Source organism: Hibiscus syriacus, unplaced genomic scaffold (assembly GCF_006381635.1).
Source record: "Hibiscus syriacus cultivar Baekdansim isolate YM2019G1 unplaced genomic scaffold, ASM638163v2 tig00111027_pilon, whole genome shotgun sequence".
In the NCBI taxonomy this organism is placed as follows: Eukaryota; Viridiplantae; Streptophyta; class Magnoliopsida; order Malvales; family Malvaceae; genus Hibiscus; species Hibiscus syriacus.
This window is the reverse complement of record NW_024062960.1, coordinates 3239409-3262852: the sequence shown is the minus strand read 5'-3', so window position 1 is coordinate 3262852 and position 23444 is coordinate 3239409. Positions and strand designations below refer to the sequence as shown.

The 23444-nt window shown below is 33.7% G+C and overlaps 3 protein-coding genes across 4 annotated transcripts in view; all 3 read left to right on the top strand.

The window, feature by feature from the left end:
* Positions 1–1880: 1880 nt before the first annotated feature.
* LOC120150940 (receptor like protein 22-like) lies at positions 1881–10918 on the top strand. The gene is made up of 2 exons (XM_039163519.1): positions 1881–4029; positions 9775–10918. The coding sequence occupies exons 1-2, from the start codon at positions 1919–1921 to the stop codon at positions 10916–10918; spliced, it is 3255 nt and encodes a 1084-aa protein (XP_039019450.1). The 5' UTR covers positions 1881–1918.
* The window catches only part of LOC120151026 (UPF0098 protein CPn_0877/CP_0992/CPj0877/CpB0906), a 32180-nt gene continuing 14842 nt past the window's right edge, over positions 6107–23444 (top strand). The window contains exons 1-3 of one of the 2 annotated variants that reach the window (XM_039163582.1): positions 6107–6113; positions 21366–21800; positions 21887–21962. In XM_039163582.1, coding sequence (XP_039019513.1) covers positions 21370–21800; positions 21887–21962 — 507 coding nt within the window. In that variant the 5' untranslated portion in view covers positions 6107–6113; positions 21366–21369. Of the gene's footprint in view, positions 6114–21332; positions 21801–21886; positions 21963–23444 lie in introns of those variants that run through there. The other variant, XM_039163581.1, reaches the window with a different exon arrangement.
* Positions 19217–19768, top strand: LOC120151027 (transcription factor LAX PANICLE 1). Its single transcript, XM_039163583.1, has one exon. It carries the CDS (start codon positions 19217–19219, stop codon positions 19709–19711), a length of 495 nt encoding a protein of 164 aa, XP_039019514.1. The 3' UTR covers positions 19712–19768.

Genomic DNA, 23444 nt, shown 5'->3' with positions numbered 1-23444 from the left:
TCACAAATATATTCGTTTAGCGTTCGTTTAATGTTTGTTTATCCTTCGTTTATATATTCAATTTTTAGTTTTACCCTTTCATTTGAAAGCTGAAGACAAATGATAAAATTACACCACTAGTAATTAAACTATTTAAAATCCACAATTTAAATTTTAACTTTTATTATGTGTTCAATTTAGTCTCTATCTTCACCGATATTTAAAATGTGAAAAAAAAGGAAAAGGAGAACCGAGTAAACGAGCTTGTTCGTGATCATAAACGAACTAAACACACCTATGTCCATGTTTGTTCGTTTATTAAACAAACATAATTTTTTTTGTTCATACTCGTTTATTTAACTTAATGAACGAACATAAATGAATGTTATACTAATGGTTCATGAATAGTTCACCGAATGTTATGTTCATTTACACCACTATAGGTGGAAGTAAGTGACAAGTTGTTCATTAATTTCTCATCCACTACTGTTCAATACAAATATACTCATCATGCATCGATATTTATGAGCATAATTTATTAAATCTTTAAGTAGATTTTATAGTTATACATATGATGATAATTAATGTCATTAAAAAATAATTAATAAAATAATAATAGACTGAAGAGCTGTCGTATTAAAAGTTAAAGTCTATTACCAATAATTGTATTATGTCCACAATTTATTTTAATCTTTCTAATATTTAAAAATTATTTTAATTATATATATTTAGAAAAGTGAATATTTTAGTTAAAAATATTATATTTGTCGTTAATTAAATTGTGATATTGGATTTAGATACTCATTAGATTTCTATCAATTTATAATTGATCCTTTTGAAAAAAGATAATTTAGCATATACATTTTAAAAGTAAGTAAATAAAGATGGTTTATAATAATGTTAACTTTTTTTAATTGGTACGTGAGTCTACCATTGTGATTTAATGAATTTAAAGAAAATTAAAATCGATAACTTTAAATAATATTCAAAATCATATAAAATTTTGAAGAACATTAAAAAACTAGTAAAAATTTCAATAAAATTTTGAAGAAACTATAAAAACATGATTTAATGTAATTAAACTTTCAAAATGATCCTTTTGGTTTGCGGACTTTCAAATAATACAAAATGACCATAAAAATTTTTAAACGGTTATAAAATGGTCATTGAAATTTACTGAAGTATTAAAAAATTACCATTAGATTTATTGGATTATTATAATATGATCCTTAAACTTATCGAAAAATTATTACTATTTATAACGTTGCAAGGATTATTTTGTAACAGCTCAATAAGTTTAATGATCATTTTGTAACATTTAAAAGTTTACTAACCAAAATGTTCATTTTAATATAGTTCAGCAACCTTTAATGTACTTTATCCTATATATATTTGATAGTAACGTAAGAGATATTTAAACTCAATATTTTGGTTCAACTAATGATATGTTAATATTTTAGATTGAAATATTCACTTTTTCAAGTATACATGGATCGAAATGTCCCTTTAAATAGTTAAGGGACTAAATTAGATTTTTTTTTGGATATAGTATAAGGAGTTTTAGTTGATTTTAACCCTTACCAAACCAATGTATAAAAGTAGAAGTTTAGTTTGAATTAGGGGATGCTCTGATTTGCATGACCAATTTTTAATCATAATTACTGCCGGACGGCTGATTTCATGCACTCCTTTGTGTGTTTTTCTTTCTAACTTCAAACACAGAACCTTGAACCAAAGTCTTCCATGAAAACAGCACTTGAAACCGACAAAACAACGCGTCTTTCGACAAAGTAGTGGTTACACTGAAAGAAAAGTCAACAACAAACAATAATAATCCACAAAGAACACAGCTTTATGCCTTTCTCCCTTCTTCTTCTCGTCTCTGCAATTTTTCAATGCCAATAGCCTATGAGGCCATCTGTCGTCCTTGTTGTTACTGATGAGAACTTCACTCCTTTCAGGCCGCCTTCTATTGAAGTCCTTCGCAGCAGTTTTCTTTATCTTCGTCACTGCAGTTTCGGGTTCCGGTCAATGTCAAAGCCCTCAGCAACAGTTGCTGCTCGGGTTGAAAAACACCCTCAATTTTTCATTATCTGTAAAGTCGAAGAATTGGAATCAAGGCAAGGAATGTTGTTCTTGGGATGGTATAACCTGCGATGAAAGTGGTCGGGTTATCGTACTTGACTTGAGCAACCAGTTGATTTCTGGAGCAAGTGAGGATTTGGATAATCTCTTCAATCTCCAGCATCTTCAACGGTTGAATTTGGCTTATAACAGGTTGAACTTCAGTTTTCCTTCTGGGTTTCACCAGTTTTCGAATTTGAGCTATCTTAATTTGTCAAATGCTGGGTTTAAAGGGCAAGTTCCAGATGAGATTTCACGCTTGACAAGCTTGGTTACTCTCGACTTATCTGTAAGTTCACTTCTTGTTACTCGACGACCCTTGAAACTTGAGAATCCAAACTTAAAGATGCTTGTTCAAAATCTGACAAAGCTAAGATCTTTGCATCTTGATGGGGTCAAAATTTCAGCAAGGGGGAATGAATGGTGCAAGGGTTTATCCCCATTGACCAATCTGGAAGTGTTGAGCTTGTCAAATTGTAACCTTTCCGGACCAATTGAAGATTCCCTTAAAAACTTGAAGAATCTCTCGGTTATTCACTTGGATGAGAATAATTTGTCTGCTGTGGTTCCGAAATTCCTTGCTCGGCTTTCAAATTTGACTTCTTTGCGTCTCAGTTCTTGTAGCTTGCATGGACCATTTCCAAAAGAGATACTCCAGGTAACGACGCTGCAGTCTCTCTATATACCTGACAATGAGAAACTTCATGGTTCTTTGCCTGAATTTCGCCATGTTGGTTCTCTTAGGAACCTAGTTCTTAGCAGAACAAAGTTTTCTGAGTTATTACCAGAGTCCATTGGCAAACTTGTGAACCTGACAACACTAGACCTTTCATATTGTAATTTCAGTGGAGCTTTTCCGAGTTCAATCTCCAATCTCCACCAGCTTGTTTACTTGGACTTGTCGTTCAATAACTTCACCGGTGGAATCCCACGTTTTGATTTGTCCAAAAATCTTGCCTATGTCGATCTCTCTCATAATAAACTGACTGGCAAGATTGAGTCATTTAAGTGGGAAGGTCTGCAAAACCTTACACACATTGATTTAAGCTACAATTCATTTCGTGGGAGCATTCCTTCCTCCATTGTGGCACTCCCTTCGATGAAGATGATTCAGCTTTCAAACAATCGATTTGGTGGTGATTTTCCTGGTTTTCCTAAAGGAAGACAATATTTATTGGATACTCTTGATCTTAGTTCCAACCAATTGCAAGGGCATATACCTGCAAATGTTTTCGAACTCGGTAGGCTTAATGTTCTGTTGCTTTCTTCCAACAAGTTCAATGGAACTATATGGCTAGGAAGCATTCAGAAGCTTGTGAATCTCACACAACTTGACCTTTCACACAATAACTTGTCTGTCGATGCAACTGGGAGTTATTCGACGTTATCATCCTTTCCCAAGATTACTAGATTAAACCTTGCTTCCTGCAAACTGAAAGTCTTCCCCGATCTAAAGAACCAATCAAAGTTAGCCTTTCTGGATCTTTCAGAAAACCTTATTTCAGGTGAAGTACCCAATTGGATTTGGAATGTCAGTGATAACCTCCAGCATTTGAACCTTTCATATAATCAGCTTGAGGGTCTGCAGAAATCTTACCAAATGCCTAATCTTTTGATCCTTGACCTGCATTCCAACAACCTCAGTGGTAATATTCCAACTCTACCTACATTTGCAAGCTATCTGGACTATTCAAGTAATAGTTTTGCTTCTTCTTTACCAAATAACATTGGTAACTATCTTGCCTACACTGTGTTCTTTTCTCTCTCGAGCAACGGCCTTACAGGTGTGATTCCCAAGTCTATATGTGATGCTATTTACCTGCAAGTTCTAGACTTGTCCAACAACAATCTCAGTGGTGAAATACCAAAATGTTTATTCGGAAGGAAACTGAATCTTGGGGTACTGAATCTTGGGGGCAACAATCTGTTATGAATGAGGATGAATTTTAGAAGAATTTTAGGGATTTCAGAAGAGAGAATTTTAGATACAGAAATTGTGCTTCATTCATCAGATGAAAAATCCTTAAAGGATTGGTACAATTTATCTATCTACAGTACCAGCTGTCCAAACAGAATCTAAACAAAATAACCACCTCTGCTGACTCACCATTCCCTCTTCTATCACCAACTCTTCTAACAGCTCAAGCCCAATCTTAAAGGCCCAACATAATTAAAAACAATTAACATATAGACCCATTAACCCCTCAGCCGACTCTTCTAATCCCTTCCATTCCCAATTCTTCAGGTATCTCAATCCCTAGCTTCCCGATAAATCCCTAATCTCCTTCGAATCTCCCCCAATTTCTGCTGTTTCTTCCCAACTCTTCCCTTCGCGATTTCCCCCAAATCAACACGATCAAACCCTAACCTTCCTGTCATCATAACAATACCCCCTTCTCCAGATGATTCTTGTCCCCAAGGATCGAACTGAGGAAATTGTTGTCTTAAAACTGTATAATCTTCCCAAGTTGCCTCTGTCTCTCCCATATTCGTCCACTGAATGAGCAGTTGAATGACTGCTCGATTCTGTCTTGTAATCACTCGTTGATCCAAAACAAGGGCTGGATAAATCTTCAATTGTCCATCCGGCGCGACCTCTGGAGGATCGATCGAGATAAGTTCTTTGTTCCCTACTTTCTTTTTAAGTAAACTCACGTGAAAAACTGGATGGATCTTTGAATTTGCTGGCAACTCTAGTTTATAAGCAACTTGACCAATTTTGTTTTGTATCTTGTAGGGTCCAAAATAACGAGCCGCAAGCTTCAAATTTCTTTTGAGGGCTAGTGATGTTTGTCTATATGGTTGAAGCTTCAGGTAAACTTCATCGCCAATTTGAAACTCCCTGTCTGTTCTATGCTTATCACTCATCTGCTTCATTCTGTTAGAAGCTTTAATTAATTGCTCTCGTAGTAGTAAATTTAACTGTTCCCTGTGTTGCATGACATCTTTCACTGCTTCCACCCTAGATTCTGTTGTCCATGTCACATTAGGAGCTTTATACCCATATAAAGCTTCAAATGGTGTCATCTGTAGAGCAGAGTGGTAGTTAGTATTGTACCACCACTCGGCCTGAGCTAACCATTTGGACCAAGTCTTTGGTTTCAAAAAACACATACACCTCAAATACTGCTCCAAACACTGATTCAACCTCTCTGTCTGGCCATCTGTCTCAGGATGATAGGCAGTACTAAATAATGTAGTGGACCCCAATTGCTTCATTAATTCTTGCCAAAACAGGCTAGTAAAAGACTTGTCCCTATCAGAAATAGCCACCTTAGGAGGGCCATGTAATTTGTAAACCTGATCAAGATAAACTCTAGCAACCTCCACTACTGTATAGGGATGAGATAGTGGCATAAAATGAGCATATTTAGTGAATTTATCAATCACCACTAAAATGCAATTATACTTTGTTGAAGGTGGCAATCCTTCAATGAAGTCCATTGTAATCACTTCCCAAGCATTGTTTGGGACTGCAATAGGCTGTAACAACCCTGGCTTAGAGATATGTTCTATTTTAGTCCTTTGACAAATATCACACTGCTGTATATGCTCCTGAACTTGAATTTTCATCCTTGGCCAGAAAAAATAAGACTTAATTTTCTGATAAGTAGCTTGAATACCTGAATGACCTCCTTGTGGTGAATCATGCAAAGCCACAATTATATTCTGCCTCAAATCCCCTTTGCTGCCCACATAAATCCTGTTTTTGAAATACAAGACTCCCTTCAGTAATTTCCAGTCCTGTAATTGATCTGGATTAATAACCAGAATAGGTTTATTTTCTTGAGCTAGAGCATCTTCTTCATAACTCTTTTCAATCTCTTGTAGCCAAGTAGGAGTTATAACAGTAACTCCTATTTGATCAAATTCTCCAGAATCCATTTGTTGCCTAGAGAGTGCATCTGCAGCTTTATTAGACTTACCCTTCCTGTACTGAATAATATAATCCAGCCCCAATAACTTTGTAAGCCCCTTCCTCTGAATAGTTGTAGTTAGCTTCTGTTCAAGTAAATGTTTCAAGGACTCATGATCTGTTTTAATGACAAAAGAACCACTCTCTAGATAATGCCTCCAATGTGAAACTGCCATCAAAATGGCCAAATACTCCTTCTCATAAATGGATAGATCTGCATGCTTAGGACCCAAAGCTTTACTCAAATAGGCTATAGGTCTTCCTGCTTGAGAAAGAACAGCTCCAATCCCTTTAGAACTCGCATCAGTTTCCAAAAAAAATTTCTGCTCAAAATTAGGCAAAGCCAAAACTGGAGCATTACACATAACTTCCTTTAACTTTTCAAAGGCTGTAATAGCTTCTTGAGACCAATAAAACCCATCCTTTTTCAACATATTGGTTAAAGGCTTACTCAGTTCCCCATATCCTCTGATGAATTTTCTGTAGTATCCAGTTAAACCCAAAAATCCTCTTAAAGCTTTTAGATTTTTAGGCAAAGGCCACTGCTGCATGGCTTTAATTTTGGTAGGATCTGTAGCCACCCCATCAGCTGATATTAAATGCCCTAGATATTCCACTTGCTGCTGTCCAAAGAAGCACTTACTTCTTTTAGCATATAACTTGTTTTCCAACAGCACCTCCAACACTGTTCTTAAGTGCTGTTTATGCTCTGCCAAACTAGGACTGTAAACCAAGATATCATCAAAAAATACAAGAACAAATTTCCTTAGATATGCTCCAAACAAATCATTCATTAAAGCCTGAAAAGTAGCTGGAGCATTAGTAAGACCAAATGGCATTACTTTAAACTCATAGTGTCCTTGATGAGTCCTAAAAGCAGTCTTGTGAATATCTCCCTCCTTGATTCTAATTTGCCAATATCCTGACCTCAAATCAATTTTGAGAAGAAAGCAGCCCCATTCATTCATCTAACAAATCCTCCACTATAGGAATAGGAAACTTATTTTTAACTGTAGCAGAATTAAGTTCCCTATAATCCACACAAAATCTCCAAGTTCCATCTTTCTTTTTAATAAGTAAACATGGAGAAGCAAAAGGACTTTTACTCACCTGAATAATAGAAGAGGACAACATTTCCGTAATTTGTTTCTCAACTTCAGCCTTATGATGGTGAGCAAATCTATAAGGTCTAAGGTTTACTGGTTGTGTTCCCTGTTTAAGGACAATTGCATGATCATGTTGTCTACTCGGAGGCATTCCTCTTGGTTCTTCAAAAACTTCTTTAAACTCTTCTAGTAGGTCTTCTAGTGGTAAAGGAATTTCACTGCCTTCTACTTCAGCACTTAACAAATAAATCTCTCCATTCAATTCAGTGTCTTTTTCTGCTAACTTCTGTAATTTCTCACCTGTGATAGATCTGAATAATGGTAGCTTTTGAGACCCTTTTATAACTACAGTTTCTCCATTTCTCAAAACTGATAGTTTTAGTTTTAAAATCCATCATTATAGGGCTGAATTCTTCCATCCAATCCACCCCCAAAACCATATCACTACCTCCCAAAGCTAATACTCTGAAGTCATGCTGAAAATCATAGCCTTGCATCTTCCAGCTCACCTTATTACTCCTAGCAGTACTGAACAGCTTCTCACCATTAGCTACTGTGATGACTAATGGTTGTGTATGTACTAATTCAACCCCTTCCTTGGCCCATTTAGGAGTTACAAACTATGGGTGCTGCCACTATCAATTAGCACATTAATAGGTTTTCCTCTTATAAAACCTTGGATTCTCAGGGTAGTATGCCCCACATTCCCTGTAATAGCATTAATAGAAATTTCCAGGGTCTCTTTAGCTTTATCTTCCCCCTCTCTAATCTCTCCCTCTATTAATTCTTGTTCATCAGAATCAGTAGGTTCCTCTTCCTCCATACAGTTGAGCTGTCTCACTTTGCACTGATGTCCGGGAGCAAATTTTTCCCCACATTTAAAACACAAGTTATTGGCTCTTGTAATCCAATAAACTCTGTTTGTTACTAGTGTTAGGAGGAGCTGTCTTAGGCAAAAACCCCTTATTCCCACTGCTGTTGAATATTGAGGGATTATAAGAAAAATTTTGTTAGCCACTTTATACTTCTTCCCTTCAATCTCATTAGCCAATTCATAAAGTTTGCTTGCCTGTAAGCTTCAAATAAATTCTTTGGCTCTAACACCTTCACCTTGTGCTTTAATTCTTCCTTGAGACCACTAATGAAGCTAGACACAAAATAAGCCTCTCCCAGATGCATGTTCTGTTGCAGTAAATAAGGTTTAAGCTCTTCAAATTTTTCTTGATATTCCTCCACACTCCCTTTCTGCATCAACTTATTGAATTCTTCAATAATATCAGAATAGTTTCTGTCCCCAAATCTGTGACATAAATCAGCCTCAAATTCCTGCCAAGTAACTCTATATTTCTGTAATATATAACCATCAAACCAGGTTTCAGCCTTCCCTACTAAATACATAGCAGCTAATTCCAATTTTTGCTCCTCTGGAATTCCAAACAATTTAAAGAACTTCTGACATTTCCTAATCCAGCCCCTGCAGTTGTTACCATCAAACATTGGTAACTCCAATTTGGGCCTCTGTAACACAGCATTTGTATTTCCAAAAGGGTTTTTACAGTAGCTTCTAGTATCAACATGTTCATCTCCTCCCCCTTAGTCTCACTAGAACTACCCATCCTATTTTTTCTTGCAACTTTGGATAACAGTGTGATGCCCAGTAAACCCCACAGGTTTAGAAGCTAATATCCCAGGTTCATTCGATTGAAAAGTATATTTCTCATGCTCGTTAAGAACCGTAATCAAACAGGGTTGTTTACCTCCATTTTTGTCCTTTTCTCGACTGCTGTTAGTTGGTTCTTTACTGACTGAGGTGAATCCTTCTCCTCAGCTGCTTGATTCCTTCCTTCCAACTCAGCTTTCTGCTCTGTCCACCACGACGGTAAATATTCCTCTTTCTCCTCTATGGTCTGTTTGGTACCTCACTGGTTCCAGTCTTCTGCATCTTCCTTGTCTTTCCCAGCTTGAACTACTTGATTTTGGATCACAAAACCAGCTCTGTTCTCAGTCATTCCTTCTTCTAGTGTCTGAATCCTTCCTTCCAACAGCTTTCTGCTCTGTCCACCACGACGGTAAATATTCCTCTTTCTCCTCTATGGTCTGTCTGGTACCTCACTGGTTCCAGTCTTCTGCATCTTCCTTGTTTCCCAGCTTGAACTACTTGATTTTGGATCACAAAACCAGCTCTGATTACCAATTTGTTATGAATGAGATGATTTTAGAATTTTAGGGATTTAAGAGAGAGAGAAGTTAGATACAGAAATTGTGCTTCATCATCAGATGAAAAATCCTTAAAGGATTGTACAATTTATCTATCTACAGTACCGCTGTCCAAACAGAATCTAAACAAAATAACCACCTCTGCTGACTCACCATTCCCTCTTCTATCCCAACTCTTCTAACAGCTCAAGCCCAATCTTAAAGGCCCAACATAATTAAAAACAATTAACATATAGACCCATTAAACCCCTCCCGACTCTTCTAATCCCTTCCATTCCCAATTCTTCAGTATCTCAATCCTAGCTTCCCGATCCCTATCTCCTTCGAATCTCCCCCAATTTCTGCTGTTTCTTCCCAACTCTTCCCTTCGCGATTTCCCCCAAATCAACACGATCAAACCCTAACCTTCCTGTCATCATAACACAATCTCAGTGGCAAAATTCCTGATGCATTTCCAAGTAATTGTTCCATAGAAACACTAGATGTCAATGGCAATGTGCTCCGAGGGAAGATTCCAAAATCCCTTCGTAATTGCAGAAGTCTTGAGGTGTTGAACCTAGGTAATAATCACATCAATGACATCTTCCCTTGCCATTTGAAGAGCATAGCCAGTCTGAGGATTCTTGTTTTACGATCAAATGAATTCCATGGGGAAATTGGTTGTCCAGCCAACAAGTACCCCTGGCCAAAGCTTCAGATTGTGGACATTGCAAACAATAGTTTTAATGGAACACTACCAAGTAAATGCTTAAAAACATGGGAGGCAATGACGGCTGATGACGATGAAGCTCTATTCAGTGTTGGACACCTTCAGTTTGGGTTTCTCCCACTCAGTGGATTTTATTATCAGGATGGTATTACAGTTACCAACAAAGGTCTACCGATGGAATTCGTAAAGATCCTAACTCTCTTCACCTCCATTGATCTTTCATGCAACAAATTCGAAGGGCCAATACCGGATGTGATCGGAGAATTCAAAGCACTATATGTTCTCAACTTGTCACACAATGCCCTCACCGGGAAAATCCCACCATCTCTCGGCAATCTGAAACAGCTGGAATCCTTGGACCTCTCAAGTAATAACCTGGATGGCAGTATTCCTCAACAGCTGGTAAAACTGAATTTCCTTGCAGTGCTTAACCTCTCATACAATCAACTGCAGGGAAGTATCCCAGCTTCAAATCAATTTGCAACATTCAGTAATGATTCTTATGAAGGTAACAAGGGACTATGTGGGATTCCATTGACGAAAAAGTGCAACGAATCTAAACACGGACAAGTTTCAAGGCCTGATGCAGCAGAAAAAACTCAGAATGATGAATTCGATTGGCAGTTCATATTCATTGGAGTAGGAGTTGGTGTAGGAGCAGCTGTATTTGTTGCACCCTTAATGTTTTGGAAGAAAGCAAGCGAATGGATCGATGACAAGGTCGATAACTACCTTGCCGAAATGCTTCCGAAGATGGGTCTAATTTACACGCCGCCTGATTATGCCAAGGTTGAGGACGATGAAAATCTTGAAGATGACAAGAAAGAACACGATGATGATGACAATGATGAAAGCAATGACGAATAAATACACGAGACACCAATCATCCAAGAAATGAAATATGTCACTTTGGATCCTCAGTAAATGCTTCGAACAAAACTTTTCCTTCTCAATATATACCTAGCACAGGCAACACAGGCTCAATTCTTCCTGCTACCTTAATTTCCTTCTCGAGCAATTACAAAATAAGATTAAAAACAATCGTTTTCGTTCAGGAATTCTCGTACATGATAGAAACTAATTATGAATTTTATGCGCAACAGAGATCAAAATTTTCAAAACTAATTTAAAACTTGAATCACTCTGTTTCCGAGTACTTACCTAAAGCCATTCCCGCCTGAAAAAAAATTTCCTCTGTTTTTGGATAATGATCGGCCGACGTTGGGTTTTCATACTTGCTCGAGTTGATAATGGTGGAGGCAATGCTTCTGCCTTTTGCTCGGAGCCCATTAACTAGAATTCTCAGTGATTGACCCATTAATGTTAAAGCCCATATCTGTTTGGCACGTGGGCTAAAACAAGAGTTCAATCGAACATAATTTTTTATAGCGTACACTACATTTTTACTGCCCCAACTATATTTTTGTTCTGTTTTGGATATCTATCTATTTTTTTCTTTCAAAATCATACCTAATGTTTAGTTTTGGTTTCATTTCGGTAACCTACCATTAAAAAATTAACGATGATGTTGATGTATCATCATAAGATAATATCATGTCATAATTGAAAGAATTTTAAAAAAATGTCGTGCTAGCAGTTATGTTAATTTTTTACGATTGACGGTAAAACTAAATCAAAACGTAACACTAAATATAATTTTGAAAAAATAATAATTAAGTGATCAAAATGAAGTAAAATTGATAATTGAGATATTAAACATGTAGTGTATCCTTTTTTTTACGACGGGAAAGGGAGTAATTGTACAAGATCGATCTTCAATTTTAGTGTCAACTAAAATTAAAACGATGTTTTTTAGTCGTTTATCACAACTTCGATTAACAATACATATCTATTAATGCTTCCTTTTACGTTAATTATGGCTTTCATCTTTGTATGATACTATATTAAAATTTGATATCATGATGGTAGAGGTTTTTTCTATAAGCGATTTTATTCCATCGTTTTATTGAAATAATGTTAAAAAATTAGGGTCAAAATTATATTAAAAGTTTTTAAGAGATTAACATTTAATTTTAATAATTTAACAATTTTAAATTTTATGATTTCTAAAAGAATTGAATCATAAAATTATATTGTTGGGAGCGTTAAAAATTATTTTACCATTTTATTATTTTAAAATATCACAACTTCTCGAAGAAATACATAATAATTTTACTAATAAAAAATTATTGCTGTAGTCACCGGCAGCTGTGGTGATTTTGCTCTGATTGTTTTTTTTATATTATAGAGATCAAATTATACAGAAATTAAAATTACATAGACAAAAGTTTATAAATTTAGCAGTAAAATTACATAGACAAAGAAATACACCATTTTCCTTTTATTTTTTTCCTCAATTTTGTCCAAATTTGATCGCGATATGGGGGGGGGAAACCATAATTAACCTACTAATGATAATACCAAATAAATCTGCAGCAAGAGTGAGTGAAAATGAAGCTCCAAGCTGCAAGGGTTGCAGGCACGAAGTTTAGTTTTCCGACTCGTTGTTTAATTAAACAATATAAGGTCAGGCAAAACAACAGGAAGAAGAAGATACGATACACAAATAAACCAAGAGTTAATGACCAAATCCCCCTGCCGGGAACCTCTCAAATCAATGATAGTCTTTTAGCGGTATGGGTGGCTTGGAACTCAGTGCACTCGTATCCACTCAATCATCTGAACCAGCCAAGGAAGAAGAAAACCCACAACGGTTTGCTTTATGTCAAATAAAACCATCATCCCGGTTCAGGGTTTTTCGTCTTTGGCATTGCCCCAGCTGTTTTGCAAAAGGAACACTCGCCCTTTCAATCCTAACTAACAAGTTAACTAGTTAAGTTATATTATACTCTTAAGGTGAGACTTGAATTTTGGATATAATATTATGGGTAAATTATGTTTATGATCCGTTTTAATTTTATCGATCGAATAATTTAATTATTTAAATGATACAATCAATTCACATGTCATTAATGACACGGTCATTAATAAATTGATATAATTACACATTTAATATACATTATTTATATATTCTATCAATTAAGGAGGATCAAATGTGTAATTATACTAATATTACTAACTACTATGTTAGCTCCTTCTCATTCTCTCGTATTAGCAGTATGTGGCTTGATTAGTATTATTTAGATAGCTAAGTAGTTTGATTGATAAAATTGAAAGATATATGATTAAATTATAATCTTTCCATGGTTAGATGGTCATGAGTGTAGTGTATCCTAATATTATTGTTCGTTTTTAATCGAATTGTCTTATTGAACTGAAATTTACTTTGGTTAATTGGTCGGGTTATTAGATCGTAGATCAGTTAGCGGTTGAGAACTTTTTCAAAGTTCGTTTTTCATTAATTTGGTTCTAAATCAATTAATTAATTTAATTAACCAAAAATATTTAATATTTAATATATATATATATATTAAGCTCAAACACATTAAGAATCAAAACACAATTTTTCTTTAACCATACTAGACCCATTAAGATCCAATCATGTTTTAACTCAAATGAAAGAAATACATCTAATAGACCCAACTAATCTAACTAGAAAAATTATAACAAATTTTGATTAATTCAAAATTTGACCGAATTAATCGAACTTTATTTAGTTCAATTTATAATTTTCAAAAAAAAAAGTTCGATTAACAATTAATTTTTAAAATTAATTCAATTTTAATTAATTTTTTGTAACCGAATTAACAGTTTGAATATTCATGGAATGACAACCACAAACACCGAACATGAAATGGGCATAAAAGATATAAAAACATTATGACTGAATTATAAATTTAAATGTAATAGAGGGACTAAAAATAATTTAACCAATATGTAAAGAGATAAAGAATGGGGCATGCATATTTTGAGAGGGGTCCTTCAAATCATGACCACATCTTTCGTGAACGTTTCCCTCTTTACCCAAAAACCGGAAACAACAGTTAACCCAGTGCCCACCATAACAAGTTAAAATCGTATCTCTCTCGGTAACATAAGAAAACAGTAAATCCGACACAGACATCATTAATTTCTACTCAACTTAGTAACCTTTTTCTTTCAATCAAACGGCAAATCCAAAGGTTTCCAGCTTCTGTCCCAACTCACTGTTAAAAAAAAAAAACTTTGGTTTTATCTTCTTTTGATATGGTTTTGGTTTACTAGTCTAGTCAAAAGCTTTCTTACACGACATTGTTAATTAATGTTTTAAGGATAAATTACAAATTTACTCACTAAATTTTATTTTATCTTTTATTTTATTCACTATATTTTCAGTTTTATCAATATAATCGGTAAACTTTATACAATAAATTTTTTTCACTCAACTGTTAACTATTTACGGTGTTATGATATGAATTAAATAAAAAAAATTAACCGTTAAAAGAATCTCATAATGATAATGATAGACAATAGTCATATGCAACCCAGCCCAAACCAATCCTCCTCCTCCCTTGGCGGTGGTTCTTCGGCTGGAACTATGAAGCTTTGGGAGGAAGAAGTCGCCCAACAAGATTGCGATGGTCTGAGACCCCATGATCCTAAAGCTCGACCACACGCGTTCGAGTATGAAATAGCAGAACTAACGCATGAGGTAGTACATGCAGAATAGGGTTCAATCTCAAGCTACAGGTTACATCTCCCTAACTTCTATTCTACAAATTAAATTAGCCTCCCTTTCATCTTGACAAAGTGTTTGGAATTTTAAATGCTTATGTACTGCATTGTCAGAGCATGACGATGAACTGTTCGACAAAACTCCCAATAATCCTAGAGCCAAGTGGAAAAAGATGAGTTCTCATGCTATCAGTAGACACTGGATTTATCGAGCTAGCAATTGATTTCCAATTTAAGATTTAGGGATTGCACACAAAGGACTCAGAAGATGTAGCGCCAAAGGACGAAGGTGGATGGAAAGAAAGGGACTAATCGCAGAGATTGCTGAGGGTGAGGCCCTGGGGGTGGAAGTGTGGGTTTATGATTCATGTGGAATGACCCGACTGAGTTGAAAAAAGATGATGAAATAATGAGTTTGAGGTTGGGTTTGGGTCTTCATTCACGCCGATTGTTGTTCTCAAAATCCAATTGTTAAAGTAGACAATTAATCATCTTCTTCAACTCACAAGACCCAAAAAATTTACTTTTTTCCAATCCAGAAAACTGAGATAACAATGTCAGATTAGGGATTGTGGTAGATTAGAAGCGTTTTTTCTCAAGCGACGGCGATGAAACTCATGGATTTCTTTTTCGCTTCCCAGTTCACACAGAGATTCAATGGTGGAGAGATTTTGAGAGATGAAGGCTGTGGAGGATGCGAGTTTTAGAAAGGGAAGAGAATGTGGTGAAGGGATTAGAAGGGGTAGAGAACATGTTGAAGAAATTTTTTAACGGTGACGGTTGGGAAGATGAATGGTGGCGGATAATAAAAAAATATAATAATAATATTAATAAAAAATGCCATGTTATGACAGAACGGTTGATTGATAAAAAAAAAATGAAGAATCTAAGATTCTTATTATAATGGAATTCATATTCTTCCATTTGGTTAGTCGGGAATATCATTCTCGGTAATGTAATATTATTAATAGTGGATTTTTTTGAGTATATTACCGAGAATGTCATTACCTCCCTTTCTTAATGTATTGTTGGCTTACCGGCATTTTAGACTAAAATACCTTTAAATTTTTTTCTTCAAAATATCATTCTTATGTTATTGAATAATAAAAATTATACGAAGGTTAAATTACAAATTTATCCTTAAACTATTTTAGATTTACAAAAAAAATCTATAATTAAAATCTTATATGAAGTTCAGGGGTTAAAATAAAATTTTATCCTTTCATTAAACCTTTTTATATTTTTAATTTTGTTAAAAAATATATAAATTTTATGAATTTAATTTTTTTAAAGAAAATATATAAATACTTTCCAACTTGTTAAAAAACAAATATATTAGTTAAATATACATTCTAATAATATTTTATTCCTTTAACCAAACACGATAATCTTACATTCCTGCTAAATCAATCAAACACAAAAGACAACATTCCCGATAATCATATTCTCTGGTAATCTTATATTTCCACTGGGAATCTTACATTCCGTGAACCAAACGCACTCTTAATGTATAAAGTCTAAAGATTAAGTTGAAAAAAATTAAAAGTATAATGAGTGAAATAGGAGAGAGAGTAAAGTTACATTGTTAGTGTTGTAATTTACCCATGTTTTAAACTTGTCTGAAATTCATCACGACCAATCAGATAAATCTGACAAAATTTGTGTGCGACTGATGCGTGTGTTTGTGTTTTGACTAGAGACGAGAAGTCATGCAAAAGCTGGGTAGTTTGAATCCAACAAGTAAGAATAATTAGGGTTCTAACTACCCCCAAAGCGAAAACCGGGAACTCACATGTGCTTTTGCTTGCCTGTCTCTTTATCTTCCTTTTCCAGCTTTGTCACTGGAGTTTCCATTTCATCATTTTACGACTGCTGAGTAATTGTGAGCATCGCCAGGGCAAGTAGAAACTGGGAAGTGCAAACAAAGTTTGTTTTTTTTCCCGTGAAAGTTTAGTTTGTTTAACCAATCATTAAAAGGGGGTTGGGCATTACGGTACAGAGAAGTCATGAATTCAGTTTTTTTAAACCATGATTTATTAATCGATTAATCTAAATTAAATATTACAAGATTCAATATGAGAATAACCCTTACAACTTAATTTATTCATTCTCAAATATTAAGATTCAAATCGGAAATTATATCATTTATCCGTCACTTGATCCAAATTTATGGATGGTTCATCCAATCTATAGTTTGACTCATGACTCAACTTTTAGGATAAAATCACAACTTGACTTGATATATATATATATATTTATATTCATATTTATAAAATATATTATTACATTATCTTTAAATATATATGATATAATTATACTTTTATTTCAGATCATTCTTTTCATCCTAAACCTGAATACAATCTAATCAAGAATTATTAAAAAGAAAAGCAACCCTATTTGTCCCTATTTTATTTATTAGTATTCATATTTAACCCCTAATTATTCTGATTTTGTTCAATCCTCTTAAATTCTTCGATAGTGTGAGGTAAATATAATATAATATCTATATAAAAACTTTCAACTATTTGATATTAAATATTCATACCCTTGACATATGTAGTTCAAGGGATCTTAAGGACTAACAACAAATCTCTTTAACTTCAATAATCACAATATTGGACCTCTTAGTCTGAAAACAGTCATTTGCTTCACTTTTGTAGCACTAATTTTTATGTTAAAGGTCGTGAATTGATCATGACGTCCTCAGTGTGATGTCCTACAAGTGATCGAAGAGTAGATTTCCTTGTTTACTTTCCCAGCTCTTTCACCAAGAATATTTCTGGACTTCCCGTCAACCTGTTCTTGCTGTATTATTAAGCTTGGTGGCAGAGTATATATATAATATATAGACTATATGCACTAACATGAACTGTATCTCCCAAACCATACCTTGTGCAATCTGGTTTCCATGGAAGGTTTGGTTCACAGAAAACAGCCAATTTTGCTCAAAAATTCGCCTTTAAAGGAAGAGCTGGAAGCTGATATGACTGCCCGCTACCTATCTGTTGTTTTCTTCGGGGAAGAAAACATATGAACAGTTGTTTTCTTTCACCAAACTGTGTGTCACCTCAAGAAAAAGCCATGCTTCGTACAATTTTGTTTGGTTCTAGGGTTTAGATTTTAGGCACATCTGTGACCATGATACATCCACTTCGATTCCAGACAAGGACCCCTCCGTCCCATGTTTTTGGCTCTAGTAATGAATTTAGATTTATTATTTTAACTCTAATAATGGATTTTAAATTCACATCATGCTAAAATTTATCTCTAACATTTATTTGAATGGTCATTATAATCCTTATTATTATTATTTAAGTATTTTAGTTATCAAATGTTTTAGTTTTTTTGATGAAAGTCGTTAGTTGATTAACGGTTAACACATATTTTTAACATATAATTTCTACGCTAGATTTTTGATATATCACATGTCATGTTATTTTGTTTGATATGACATGTGTCATATCATAATCTTATGTGATATTATATATGTTACATTATCACATGGAATAACATGATATAAGACACATCAACAATTTAAAAAATTTAAAAAATATCATATCAATAACATACATTTATTAGTAGTTAATTAGCAATTTTTATCTATAAAAAAATATTTAATTAAAAATTAAACATCAATTACTAAGATATTTAAAAAAATAAAATAACTATCGAAACAAATGTAGATTAGTTCTAACCTTATATCTTTTAAATTTTAAAATAGCACACTTTTTTTTTCAAGTGAAATTTGTGTGTAACAAGGGAGGGTCCTAGCTAGTTGGGTCATGTATTCTGTAAAGTCTATTAAGCAAACAAAAGCGGTGCAAAGCAAATACTTTTTGCGTAGGTGGCTTTCCATGCTGGCCTAGGCCCCCATGGGTTAAAACAAACACCCGTATCCTGCGCCAAAGATCGCCTGTCCCACATGACGACATTTTTCACATTTTCTCGATTTTCACTCAAAACCAAACTACCTGCATTTATTTAATGAGTAAACTATCTATTTAGCCATTCACCTATTATTTTATTACGCTTTGAAATCTAACTATTTTTCTAATATTATATTTAATATTATGTTTGTTTTAATTTTTTCACTCACTGTTGAAAAATTAAAGAAAGTACTAATGTGATATATTTTAATGTCAACATGACATATTTAATCACATTATATTCTCTATATCAGCAACTCAATTTTTTTAATTATTTTTTCCTACTAATAAGATAATGATATGTGATTTAAAAATATAATTGGTTATTGAAATGAAAAATAAAATATAATTAACAATATCATGTCAGTATAAAAATAATTAAAAAATTTCATATTAACACCGATGTCATTTTTTTAATGACGGGTAATTAAAATAAAAATGAAAGATATCATTATGTAATAATTGATTAATTCAAACATAAATTAAATAATATGTCAGTGACTAATAGGTAGTTTACCCTAATTTAATTTCCTCACTCTATATATATACATGTCTGACGAACCGAGGACCCCTACCAAAGCTTTGGAGCACCAGAGTTACAAGTGGTGGCGATATAGTTTTGCCGATGGATTACTTTCCCTCTGCTAACTTTATCGACGGATCTTCTTCTTCTTATTATTCCGTTACAACCAGCAGCAAAGAGAAGAAGATCAAGGCCGGCAAAAAGGGCAAAGGCACCGTAAAGCTATCGACGGATCCGCAAAGCGTGGCCGCTAGAGAACGGAGGCACCGTATAAGCGACCGGTTCAAGATCTTGCAGAGCATGGTTCCTGGTGGGACGAAGATGGACACCGTCTCGATGCTCGATGAAGCCATCCATTATGTGAAGTTTCTCAAGGCTCAGATATGGCTTCACCAAGCCATGATCAACGACTGCTCGTCCGTCTTCGTTCCCGCATCCTTTCCGGTCGATGGAAATATTTACCCGTCGTTGAATCATAGCGTAAGCCTTCCTGCAGCGGCGATACAACCACCGCATCTGCTGCCTTTGCCGGATTCCTGCTTCCAAGTTCACCAACAACAAACCATGCCTTATGATGTATTCATGAAACATGAATAAGCTGATCATCTCCTAGTGATTTTTGCATAGTTGGTTGTTCTAAGGCAATATTTCTCTCCTTTTGTACCGATCAAAGAAGGAACTTGTTATATTTTCATGATCTGTTCTTAAGTCGAAATCTTTTTTATTTCCGGGATTCGCGATGATGAAGTACAAACGCATGTACAGGGACGCGCATATCATTTTCAAACACAAGATCATATATATATAAAGAAAAAGGAAAAGTTGCCATGCACGTACACATATTCTCAATTTTACTCATTACTATATTTATCTCATCTCTATTAATATTCATGTTATAATATTGTGTGTATAATTATTATATACATGGATATTATATATGCATAATTTTAGTATGATCCTTATTATATATATATATATATGTGTGTGTTTGCTGGGTTTGTATTGTTTATAAAAATGCATGGAAATGTTAACATTAAGAACACGCTTAGGTCGTCGTCGTGTTATTATTCTTCCTCCTTTTTTTAGGGGTAAATATGTGCTTTTCAAGGATGTGTAAAGTTAAAATAATAGAGGAATGATTAAATAAATAATTTATATATATTTTTAATTATATATAAATTTATAATTTTGGGCCTTTGACAAGAGGGTTCCTGAACAAATACCCTTCTTACACAGGTTTAGGGACGAGCCTATTATTAAGTCTTTTATTAAGATTATGTATTCGAATTTTGATATTATAAATGAAAATTTTTAAATTGTGAGTATTGTTATTATTATAATAACTTTTTGTAAATTTTGATATGAATTAATTGATTAATAGATAAAATATCCATAGTGTTGTTGCAAATAAATAATAAAAAGTAGCTAATATTCAACCGACACTAATGTTAGGTTTTTTTAATAACAACCGACATTTGATCAGTTGACTTATTAATCTGAATTAAGTATAACAAATGTTCGTTAAGAGATATACAAATTATTCTATTTAAACAGTTAAAATTTAAATTCTAGTTTTTTATTTAAAAGATTTAGTATCTTCTCATATTAGACTAATTTATAATTGATATTAATATTAATATTTTAACTTAACAATTAATTATCAAATCTAGATATAAAAGTTAATTGACCTACTTTTGATTTTGCCGAGATTGTTAATCCTAGGACGCAGTGCCAAGCTTTGCTTTCGGGTCCGTTCCATTCCCTCCTTTTTCACTTTTTCTTTTTGGTGCTTTTATAACTTCTAATCAATCTTTGTATTTCTCTTTTTCAAATTTGAAGAAATATCTCACGACTCATTATATTGTTAATCCGAGGTTGTCATGACTCGTGAGTCGTGGACTCGTGGTGGATCCAGTTTAGGTCCAATACATGAGTAAATATTACGTAGTACAATTATTATTTAATTAATTAAATTTGGATAAACATGAATCAGCCATTAATAAATTAAAACAAAAAGAGAGAATGGTTTGGGTTTTGCTAGAACAATCCAGGATCCCCAACCCAATTCTCCATGCGTCTTTCTACGTGTTCCATCAGCTTCTACGTGCACCACCTGTCATTTCCTTTCCTTGTCGTCTTCATCCCCATGTATATAAATAAACCAACCCCAATGGACAAATCCAATCCATGCAGCAAAACTACATGCAAAAGTCTATCATCGAAATCTTCTTGTGTGAAGTTATTTGTGGAGACAAATGGCAAGCGAGCAGGATCAGTTCAGGCTGGTATCCCCAGCCATAAACCAAGAAGGCAAGTTGCCGAGAAAATACACAGACGAAGGTCAAGGTGCAAAGCGGAACCTGTCTCCGCCGCTAGAATGGTACAATGTGCCCGACGGAACTCGGACGCTGGCCTTGGTGGTGGAAGACATAGATGCTCCCGACCCCAGCGGCCCGATCGTGCCGTGGACCTGTTGGGTGGTGATTGACATACCGCCGACGTTGAAGGGTCTCCCGGAGGGATTCTCCGGGAAGGAAGAGGAGGCCGGTGGATATTATGCTGACATCAAAGAAGGCAACAATGATTATAAGGTTCCGGGGTGGCGAGGACCCAAGTTGCCGTCTCACGGCCACCGTTTCCTCTTCAGGCTGTTTGCTTTGGATGATGAATTGAATGTGGGCAACAAAGTATGTGTTGAAATCGTATGTAATTGGAAATTGTTTGATTTATTTGGAATGATTTGATGAATTTTGTGGTTGATTTTTGTGTATGGGTGACCAAGGAGAAGGTGCTTGAAGCTATCGAAGGACATGTGTTGGCTGAAGCAGAATTGATGACCAAGTTTTAAGTGAAGACTGTTTGTATTTTAATGCTCTTGTGTGGTTCTTTGTAAGATGTCTAAACATCACTCAATGAACAATTTAATAAATTGGCTTTTCTTTTTTACTTTTTCATTATATGCATATAGGGATTGCTATACTTCGTCTACTTATGAATTTTGGTGATTTCATACCATTTGACAAGAAAAAAATGTCTCCATAAGTTCATTTGATTATTTAATTTGTCAAACTATAAATAATAATATTTTTTTCAAACGAATATAAAAATTAGGTTTTTCTAAGTAAAATTAAAAGATAGATTCTTATATTTCAATGTTTTGAATAATTAATTTAATATTATTTTAACAAATCGTATAAAAAATGATTAAATTAAGAATTTAAATTATAAAAGTAAAAAAATATAATTGAAAAAAATTAGGAATCCTAATAATAAAGTTAATTATAAAGATAAAAATTGATATTAAAAAAATAAGGGCATCAAAATGAGGTTTAAATTAGATAAGTAAAAATATGATTGAAAAAATTAAGAATTTTAATTATAAAGATAAAAAGTGAAATTAATTGAAAAAAGTAAGAGTTTTAATTATAAAGATAAAAAGTGAAACTGGAAAAAGTAGAAGGTATAAGATGAGATTGAAAAATTTAGGATCATAAAAAATGGGATTAAAAAAAGGACTTTTAGATAAAAACTAGGATAAAAAAACTAAAATTGCTGCCCCTTTAGGAGTTTTTAATTATAAAAATTAAAGACTTCAATTATAAGGATAAAAATTATAAACATAATCAATATTAAGACTCCATACAAAATGAGGGGTATGAACAATTGTTTAAGGTATACCTTTAATAGTAAAAAAACATAATTTTAATGAAAAAATAAAAATTATTTAAAATATCATATCAATATCGTTTTTATTTTTTTTAATAATAAATAATCAACAAAATTAAGATATAATTTTAAAAAATAGATCAATAATTAAAATAAAAAAAAATAATAGATGAATGTCTAAATAAATAATATATTATTTTTTAATTATATATAATTTTTACAATTTTGGGCCTCAGGCAAGAGGGGCCCTGGACAAGTCTCTCTCGCCCATGCCCATGCTCAAATACGACTTGTTTATGAAATATGAGACTAATGTTTAAAGTATTTGATAAAGTGAATAAGTGATTTTAAGGGTAAACGAATTGAGCATTATCTTAAAAGTTGCGAATTGGTTATATTTATAAAGATTTGTAGGACTTGTAAACAAATCTACTAGATTTATAATCGAATAAAAAACATAAATGAAGATATGTTAATATTTATTCGTGCAGACATCATATCTATAAAGATAATTATATCTATAAAGATATTTATGCATTCCTATAACTCGAGTAATATATTCTCAGAATTATTATGAGACGAGAGAAAAATACGAGGTGAAAGAAAGAAAGACGGTTTTGTATTAACATAATAGTTGACTATAAACAACAAGACTTATTGATCG

Excerpts from the sequence above, each read along its gene's own strand:
- LOC120150940 (XM_039163519.1), top strand. The coding sequence starts at position 1,919 with ATGAGAACTTCACTCCTTTCAGGCCGCCTTCTATTGAAGTCCTTCGCA. Across the intron at positions 4,030-9,774 it reads AATCTTGGGGGCAACAATCT|TGGCAAAATTCCTGATGCAT; the intron begins GTTATGAATGAG and ends ACACAATCTCAG.
- LOC120151027 (XM_039163583.1), top strand. The coding sequence starts at position 19,217 with ATGGATTACTTTCCCTCTGCTAACTTTATCGACGGATCTTCTTCTTCT.